The 9,615-nt window shown below is 50.0% G+C and overlaps 1 protein-coding gene across 2 annotated transcripts; it reads right to left on the bottom strand.

The window, feature by feature from the left end:
- Positions 1-542: 542 nt before the first annotated feature.
- On the bottom strand, positions 543-9,400 carry slc30a9 (solute carrier family 30 member 9). Of its 2 annotated transcripts, none has more exons than XM_079352147.1 (18): positions 9,299-9,400; positions 8,454-8,604; positions 7,534-7,695; positions 7,421-7,468; positions 7,235-7,334; positions 6,940-7,032; positions 6,755-6,837; positions 6,492-6,550; positions 6,109-6,176; positions 5,335-5,493; positions 4,669-4,804; positions 4,530-4,569; positions 4,388-4,459; positions 4,189-4,296; positions 3,874-4,039; positions 3,189-3,318; positions 2,446-2,559; positions 543-1,408 (listed from the first exon to the last, which is right to left on the bottom strand). In XM_079352147.1, the coding sequence occupies exons 2-18, from the start codon at positions 8,560-8,562 to the stop codon at positions 1,364-1,366; spliced, it is 1,692 nt and encodes a 563-aa protein (XP_079208273.1). In that variant the 5' UTR covers positions 8,563-8,604; positions 9,299-9,400; the 3' UTR covers positions 543-1,363. The 2 variants fall into 2 exon arrangements, with proteins under 2 accessions (XP_079208273.1, XP_079208272.1); XM_079352146.1 differs by lacking the exon at positions 9,299-9,400 and adding an exon at positions 9,034-9,186.
- Between the last annotated feature and the right edge of the window lie 215 nt (positions 9,401-9,615).

Raw genomic sequence — 9,615 nt, forward strand, 5'->3', positions numbered from 1 at the left:
CAGTGTCTCTACATGCAGAGCTGGCTAAACACTGAAGCTACAGTGTCCACCACATGCAGAGCTGGCTAAACACTGAAGCTACAGTGTCCACCACATGCAGAGCTGGCTAAACACTGAAGCTACAGTGTCCACCACATGCAGAGCTGGCTAAACACTGAAGCTACAGTGTCCACCACATGCAGAGCTGGCTAAACACTGAAGCTACAGTGTCCACCACATGCAGAGCTGGCTAAACACTGAAGCTACAGTGTCTCTACATGCAGAGCTGGCTAAACACTGAAGCTACAGTGTCTCTACATGCAGAGCTGGCTAAACACTGAAGCTACAGTGTCCACCACATGCAGAGCTGGCTAAACACTGAAGCTACAGTGTCAGCTCTGAATAATGTTTAGAGCTTAGATGGTCAGTTTGATCAGGGGAAGTCCCGCCTCTCATGACGCAAACACCAATAAGTGTTTTGGATTCTGGAGTGGCCAATCAGATAGAAAGGCCTCTGGACACGCCCCTGTCAGGGAGGAACAATGAAAACATCGAAGCAGAAAAAAGGACAGCAAAATAATTTAATAAATTATTTTAAATTTATTCCAACTGCTTGAACTGCGACAGCATCGTTATAACCAAATGGAAATATTACACTATGAACACCTTCAAAAATATATATCCACACGCCCCCCACCCCATGCAGACTCTAAGATGGTTAACAGGTCTCAGCCTGACCCCCCCCCCCCCCCAATGCAGACTCTAGGATGGTTAGTAGGTCTCGGCCTGACCCCCCTCCTGATGCAGACTCTAGGATGGTTAGCAGGTCTCGGCCTGACCCCCCTCCTGATGCAAACTCTAGGATGGTTAGCAGGTCTCGGCCTGACCCCCCTCCTGATGCAGACTCTAGGATGGTTAGCAGGTCTCGGCCTGACCCCCCTCCTGATGACAGCAGTCCATGGTTCCTGTGTGTCGCTTTGTAAGTGCTATCGTATCAAATTTCCACTCTGTAAAAGTATGGCATAATGACGGGAGAGGCAGCAGCATCGTTTACATTAAAACTAAAGAAAATAAGTGTGTGTGTGTGTGTGTGTGTGTGTGTGTGTGTGTGTGTGTGTGTGTGTGTGAGTCTCTGGTCTGCAGTCAGAGACTCACAGTTGGAAGTCAATCCGTGTCCTGCAGGTTGAAGTCTCTGGGGAACTGAATCTCAAGCCTCATGTCCTCCTTGTGTCTTGGGGGAAGACATCTGACGCCTGACGCCTCGTGCAGATTGTGTTGCATGTTGTGATGGTTGGGGTGGGGGGCAGACGGAGGCAGGTGGGGCCCTCCTTTCACCTTTTCCTCCTTCCAGCACGGCGTCCTCTCAGCAGATAGCTGGAAGCTTCTAAAGAATCTCCAAGTCTACATGACGAACCTCCGGGTTACGTTGCTGGGGACAAATAAACAGGGGGACATACAAGTGTGACTTTTCATAAACAGAAAGTGTGTAAAAGAAATCGCTTGTATGCAGTGACTTCACTTCCTGTCTTCTAACATTGAGATGAAGGCAGGAAGTGATGGATCCATACAGTGACTTCAGAAAAAAGAAACGGGAGAACTACAAGATCACAGGAAGAACTACAAGATCACAGAGAACTACAAGATCACAGGAAGAACTACAAGATCACAGGAAGAACTACAAGATCACAGGAAGAACTACAAGATCACAGGAAGAACTACAAGATCACAGGAAGAACTACAAGATCACAGGAAGAACTACAAGATCACAGGAAGAACTACAAGATCACAGGAAGAACTACAAGATCACAGAGAGCTACAAGATCACAGAGAGCTACAAGATCACAGAGAACTACAAGATCACAGGAAGAACTACAAGATCACAGAGAACTACAAGATCACAGAGAACTACAAGATCACAGGAGAACTACAAGATCACAGAGAGCTACAAGATCACAGAGAACTACAAGATCACAGAGAACTACAAGATCACAGAGAACTACAAGATCACAGGAAGAACTACAAGATCACAGAGAACTACAAGATCACAGAGAACTACACGATCACAGGAAGAACTACAAGATCACAGAGAACTACAAGATCACAGGAAGAACTACAAGATCACAGAGAACTACAAGATCACAGAGAGCTACAAGATCACAGAGAACTACAAGATCACAGAGAGCTACAAGATCACAGAGAGCTACAAGATCACAGGAAGAACTACAAGATCACAGGAAGAACTACAAGATCACAGAGAGCTACAAGATCACAGAGAACTACAAGATCACAGGAAGAACTACAAGATCACAGGAAGAACTACAAGATCACAGAGAACTACAAGATCACAAGAGAACTACAAGATCACAGGAGAACTACAAGATCACAGGAAGAACTACAAGATCACAGGAAGAACTACAAGATGACAGGAGTAGGTGCTCTGTAACAACAATAACCTAACGTCAGTACCTTGAGCTCTTTCTCCAGGCGGTCCACCTCGGCCCCGAGGGTGTCAATAATGTTCTCCCCATGTTTCAGCATGAAGTTCTCCAGCTCCTCGGGGGTCTTGACCTGCTGGATGTCCTGTAAGGAAGAACACACACACACAGCTGAAGGTCTTCATGTGCTGCTAACTGAGATTTGTCCTTTAACAAACTCAGACTCCAGAAAGTGTTTGTTCAGATTCCTTCTGCAAACATTCACAATGTTTGTGTCTCTCTCCCTGAAGGAGGGGAAACACGACCTTGGACCTCTGTGCACCGTGAGACCACATGAAAACAAACGTTAACTTAAGCCCTGTAGAACGCCACACGTATTTAAACAAGTCTGTACCTTCATTATTCCCCTACACCTTAAACTAAGCTTCTTCAGCCTTCAACATGGGGGTTATAAACAGTCCCCCACCCCCCATCGTCTGTCTCAACACTCGCTCTTTCTGCTAATGGTAAACTAACCCGGCTCTGGGTCACCCACGTCGGGGTCCACAGGAGACTCTGGAGAAGTCCTCGACCACATTTCGGTCTCTAAGTGTCATCGCTGCTTTTTGAGTCGCCGCTAGAAGCCCGAGCTTCTCTGGCTAATACGCTTACGGTTCCTGTGTGTGATGCAGCGACTGTATGTTGCATGGTGGTGGCGTGAAGGAGTGAGTGGGCGTGTCTTATCTCATTACTAAGATTAAAACTTAGCACCTGAATGAGTGAGAAAGGACTTACATTGAGGATTTGGTCGATGTCTTGTTTTTCCAGATAGGACCTCGTCACCACCCGACCATCAAAGTCGACCTCGGCCTTGAAGCGCACTTTACTCAGCCCGATGTCCGTGGCCTTCACGTCATGGATGGCCCTGCTCCAAATAACACAACAGGAAGGGGTCAGTACACACAGATCTTATCGTTGCAGTATACATGCCAGGCCAGTAGGTGGCAGTGTGACTGATGAAACACACTTTAACTTCAGAGCGCCGAGATCAAGCGAACGTTAGTGAACAAATGATGACGTGTGGTTGTTGCTCAGAGCGACCCTAAACTACAAAGAGAGAACTCCGCCATTGTTGTTGTAGTCCAACTCTGGCTCATGACTAATGACTCGAAGCGTACTGAGCATGTGCGTGAAGTCTCTGTTTTTTACTGTTTAAAGTGGAGCTTAAAAAATGATTTGTAGTTCGCAGAACGCCGTGGTTTAAACGTGACCCAGAACGTTTTCCAGTTCTTCTCCATCAAATCTTTGTGTGTTAGAAACAACCCATCGTCAGCACTCTGCGTGTGAACCCACCAAATACCACATGCTCTATTTGGAGGTCCGCTCAGTACACGAACGCTGTTATTCAGGATTACTTGGGTTCACATGCATGATTCCAGATCGACCCCACTGCGTGTGTGTGAATCCCTCGCTCTCTGACCTGACGGCGGGGTCGTTCTCCAGGAACTCGGTAAGCTTCTGCACGCGCTCAGCCTGTATGGAGCGTCCCAGAAGAGCCTCTGTGTTGGAGTAGATGAGGAAGGCGGAGACGCAGCCCAGCAAGGTGCCGACGCCCAGAGAGCCCAGACTGTCGTAGTGAGGGTTACCTGGAACAACAAAGAGACAGACCCATCAATCCACAGGATCACAGAGATCTTCTCCCTGCAGGACTGAAGACAGCACAACAGACTGAAGGTTGCAGGTCACACACTTTTCTTCATTCAGATCGGAGGACAAACATGGCGCTTCAGTTTACCTGTGAGGGAGGTGAGCCCCATGCAGCCGGCGGCCATGATGACTCCTAACACAGCAGCAGCGTCCTCCAGCAGAACCACATTGGTGCTGGGGTCTCGACTCTGCATCACTGCAAACACGCAACAATACGAGACACCGTCAGGATTCATCTAACGTGTGTGTAAGTCCTCAATCTCTGCTCCTGTTTCAGCCGCTCATACCGTATTCATAAAAAGACACGTCCTGCTGCCGGGCGCTCTTCTTTATCTCGTTGATGGCGACGAGCAACGTGGCTGAGGGAGAAGAAGGAGATCATTCAGAACAAAACGCACAACGTTAGTTTGAAATCTTTCAGTCACTCACCTCCTTCAGACACCAGAGAGCCCGCTAAGATACAGTAAGCCTGTAACACAGGAAGAGGATCCATCAGCAGCTTCCTTTACATACCGCACACACACACACACACACACACACACACACACACACACACACACACACTCACCCATAACAGAGACTCCATGGGTTCAGGGTGCAGCAGTCCCATGATGCCATGGTACCAGGAGAGGCCGGCTCCCATCATGAAAATACCCACTCCGCTGATGAGGGAGGCGATGTAGCGCATGTTGGAGAAGCCATACCTGCAAAAAGACAACTTTCACTCTTTAACGTGTTTAACGTGTTTCAGTCTGAGCGTCATGTGTGTGTCTCCTGCTGTGAGGTAGGTGTGTGTGTGTGTGTGTGTCTCCTGCTGTGAGGTAGGTGTGTGTGTGTGTGTGTGTGTGTGTCTCCTGCTGTGAGGTAGGTGTGTGTGTGTGTCTCCTGCTGTGAGGTAGGTGTGTGTGTGTGTGTGTGTGTGTCTCCTGCTGTGAGGTAGGTGTGTGTGTGTGTGTGTGTCTCCTGCTGTGAGGTAGGTGTGTGTGTGTGTCTCCTGCTGTGAGGTAGGTGTGTGTGTGTGTGTGTGTGTGTCTCCTGCTGTGAGGTAGGTGTGTGTGTGTGTGTGTGTCTCCTGCTGTGAGGTAGGTGTGTGTGTGTGTGTGTGTGTGTGTGTGTGTGTGGTCAGGAGGATTTCTTTATAGCCTCCATGGTTTGCTGAAATATAAACTGATGTGTGGAGTTATAACGTCCAGAGCTCAGATGTCATCAACAGAACAGGGGGGGCGGTTCTTACGGGTGCACGGCGTCGGGGTTGCGGACAGACTGGCTGATCCCGAGTGCGAGCAGAGCCTGGTTGCAGGTGTCGGCCAGAGAGTGGATGGCCTCGGAGAACATGCTGGCTGATCCGGTGTAGACCCACGCCAGGAGCTTGAAGAAGAAGTTCAGCCCGTTGCTGAAGACAAAGAAACATGATGAAGGAAGTTCACAGGTCAAAGGTCAAAGGTCACTGTGGACTGAAGGAGACTCTCAGTTCAGAGGCTCCTGCTGCTCATGTGACCACACGTCCTCTAACACAATCATCCTAATCCAATAGAGCGGCCTCATGTGAGACCAGCACTGTGGATCTCAGTGTGTGTGCTGCAGGAAGAGGAGGAGGAGGAGGAAGAGGAAGAGGAGGAGGAGGAGGAGGAAGAGGAGGGGGAAGAAGAGGAGGAAGAGGAAGAGGAAGAGGAGGAGGACGAGGAGGGGGAAGAAGAGGAGGAGGAGGAGGAGGAGGAGGAGGAGGAGGAGGAAGAGGAGGAGGAGGAAGAGGAGGAGGAAGAGGAGGAGGAGGAAGAGGAGGAGGAGGAGGAGGAGGAGGAGGAAGAGAAGGAGGAGGAGGAGGAAGAGGAGGAGGAGGAGGAGGGGGAAGAGGAGGAGGAGGAAGACGAGGGGGAAGAGGAAGAGGAGGAGGAAGAGGAAGAGGAGGAGGAAGAGGAAGAGGAGGAGGAGGAGGAAGAGGAGGAGGAGGAGGAGGAGGAGGAAGAGGAAGAGGAAGAGGAAGAGGAGGAGGAGGAGGAGGACTTACATGCAAATCGCCACCATGACCACCTTCCCCGGGCCTTGGAGAAAAGTCGCCCTCTGCCCTGATCGAGGCTTCAGGAGAAACAACAAACGTTTTTATCAGCAAAGAATTTAAAAATGTCACTTTGTTTACAAACTGCAGCACAGTGAGGCGTCCTGCGTGCAGCACGGCGTGCAGCACGGTGAGGCGTCCTGCGTGCAGCACGGCGTGCAGCACGGTGAGGCGTCCTGCGTGCAGCACGGCGTGCAGCACGGTGAGGCGTCCTGCGTGCAGCACGGCGTGCAGCGCGATGAGGCGTCCTGCGTGCAGCACGGCGTGCAGCACGGCGTGCAGCACGGCGTGTAGCGCGACTCGTGATTTAAAGAACGGTCATAAGAAAGGCTCACCTTCGTGTTTCCCCAGAAGTCTTTGTATTCCTTCAACAGCTGCTGATTCCGGAAAATATCTACAAACAGGAAGTGGATCATTAGTGACAGGAAGGAACATTCAAAACGTTTGTAAACCTGCTGCAGCTACAGAACGACCACGAAGACTCAAAGGGGCGTCAGATCATTCATACCGCACGCCACTGTAATATCTAACGGTCTCAGAGAGGCCACGCCCCTCTAACGGTCTCAGAGAGGCCACGCCCCTCTAATATCAAACGTACTCTCTTGGTATTCTTTCTCGACCTCCTTCCGGACGTTCCTCTCCCGGGCCAGAGCTTCGTGGCTCCCCCAGACGTCGATGGCTCTGATGATGTCACAGAGAAACAACCATGTCAGTGACCTTCATAACAGGAAGTGTTTCATTAAGCAACAGGAAGTGTGTGTGGTGGCGATGCGTTGGACTAACTTGGCCTCGACGTCGGAGCGCAGAAACACGGTGAAAGCCTCGGTGTCGTCATGGGGACTTCGCCTTCGGATCTTTCGAAGCTGCTCCAGATCACTGTGAACAGAGGGGGGGGGGGGGGGGGGGGGGGGGGGGGGGTCATGTGATGGGGGGGGGGTCATGTGATGAACGACGTTAGGCAGAAAATCACTTAATCAAAACCGCACGCCATCTCATCAACTCAAAGGAGTCTGCACGCCGCAGACGAGCGCACAGACCAAAGGTTAAACGGGGGCGTACACGCGGCGTGCTGACTGACCTGGGTTTGAGGCAGAACTCGTTCATGGCTCTGACGGCGGTGATGAAGTTGTTCTGAGTGTATTTGGCGCCATATTCTCGTTTCTTGAGGACCGCACGAACTGCAACACAAACACACCATGACACACCGTGCACGCCACACACACGCCATCAGGCAGCGTGTCATCAACGGTAAGGAGACGTTTACCTTTCACCTGGATGGTCTCGGCTTTCGTCAGCCCCTTCGGAGACGAACCTATCAGAGACCAGAGTTTAGACAGGAAGTGACGTGTTGGAACAAACAGCAAGCGTGTTCCTCACCTGGAGCAGCAGACAACACCTTCTCCGCTGACGGAACTTCAGGTGGAGGTCGACCATCTTTACCCGACGTACAGTAGTAGTGCACCTTGGCGAGCCCGGGAGAGGTGACGTGGCGGTCTGGGGAGCTGAACCACAGGCTGTGTATCCCTCCACTCTGCCAACCTGTTCAACACAACCAATCACAGTGAAGCACAGGAGCAGCTCAACCAATCACAGAGGAGCACAGGAGCAGCTCAACCAATCACAAACCGTTGTTTCTCCTATACTGTAATTTAAAAGGTGAAACGTTGTCGTGGTCGGCGGCTGCGTGGACGCTGGACTCGTGTATTTATCTTCATGTCTGAGGCGACTTAAGGCCGCTGTCGCACAGGGGGCGGAGCCAGACTTTGTGACAGTGGCGGCTAAACCGGGCTGCGAATTTCTGCAGGCGTGACCGGAGGCATTTATTCACGCAAACATTCACACGTATAAAAACCATGCATTAACCCTTTCATCTCCATGGAGACAACGTACAACTCACTTTCAACCAATCAGAAGAAAGCTTGTCAGACATGAACACACCTGTATATGTGTAGACTCAATACAACCACATGACACAGCAGCCGGCCAATCAGAGAGCAGAATATAATCACCTCTGCTTATATGTGACAGTTTAACCCTTTGTGGTGTTCATATAATAAACAGAGTTAACCCTTTGTGGTGTTCATATAATAAACAGAGTTAACCCTTTGTGGTGTTCATATATTAAACAGAGTTAACCCTTTGTGGTGTTCATATATTAAACAGAGTTAACCCTTTGTGGTGTTCATATATTAAACAGAGTTAACCCTTTGTGGTGTTCATATAATAAACAGGGTAAAGAGTTAACCCTTTGTGGTGTTCATATAATAAACAGGGTTGTCCCGGGTTGGACTCCTCACCGTAGCTCTGCTGGGGGAACCTCGGGGTCCGGTGGGACAGGGGGGTCCGGTGGGACAGGGGGACCCTGCAGAAGACGTGCCACGGTCTGTGGGCCAGGCTGGGGAACATCCTGGATGTATCTCGGCCCGGCTCGGTTAGGAAGTGAAGGATCTGTGAGGGGTTCAGAGACAGTTCGGTCACTGCTGGGGGGTCGCTGTCAAAGTCACCAGACCGATACAGGGACCAGATCTGACCGGGTCACCAGGACTCGTTAGCATGGCTGCAGACTGATGATCCACAAAGCTAACAATGCTAACACGGCTAATGCTGCGTTCAGGGATTCTGGAAATGTCGGATTTAGCGGATTAACGATTTCTGAGCCAATGAACGGGCTCTAAAGGTCGTAATTAAAGATGACGTCATTTAAATCAACGACTACAAAGAGTGTCAACAAACTAATAAACAAACTAATAAACATAAAGTCATTAATAACAATAACAGCACTGATGCCTTCATATAAGGTTTATTAGCCACAGTTAGCACACACACCTTAACTCTGAATCAAACTGGGTGTTTACAGGTGTCTACATTAGTAACAACGCTCACCTGGAGCTCACCTGGAGCTCACCTGTCTTTAACTCACACAACATGCAAGCGCGTGTCGTCGTTAAGAATTAAAATCTAGTGAGTCCGGTGTTTCCGGTGAGCACATGAAGGCAGCATAACACCGCTACATCAAACGAGCTAACTTTCTGGCATCATACGCTAGCAGCGCGAGCGGCAGGTAAGATCAGCGCGAGCGGCAGGTGAGGTCAGCGCGAGCGGCAGGTGAGGTCAGCGCGAGCGGCAGGTGAGCAGCGCGTACCTTTCTATGGAGACTTCTGTTCCTGTGAATCCATGTCGACAACCTCTGACCACCGATACAAACACACACACACGTGACCTATGACACGCAAGTGACGTCACGGTCTTCTCGTGATACTTCGTTAGGTGTTTAATGCTGCGTTCATGGACCGTCGGAAACTTCGGAAAAACGACTTTTCGAGTTGTCAAACCTGCTTAACTCGGAACAACTCGGGAAAGAAGTGCCCGGCATGACGTCAGAGTCTTCATCACGCGGAGAATATATGTTGTTTTTAATTTTATTTATGAAACTTTCTGCTAGAACATAACCTTTAACAG

The sequence above is a fragment of the Symphodus melops genome (assembly GCF_947650265.1).
Source record: "Symphodus melops genome assembly, chromosome: 9".
NCBI classification, from domain to species: Eukaryota; Metazoa; Chordata; class Actinopteri; order Labriformes; family Labridae; genus Symphodus; species Symphodus melops.

Coding starts and splice junctions, on each gene's coding strand:
- slc30a9 (XM_079352147.1), bottom strand. CDS start 8,562: ATGTTCCCCAGCCTGGCCCACAGACCGTGGCACGTCTTCTGCAGGGTC. Junction 6,551..6,754: donor CGAGAAAGAATACCAAGAGA/GTACGTTTGATA, acceptor TCCTGTTTGTAG/ATATTTTCCGGAATCAGCAG. Junction 4,570..4,668: donor CCATGGAGTCTCTGTTATGG/GTGAGTGTGTGT, acceptor CCTGTGTTACAG/GCTTACTGTATCTTAGCGGG.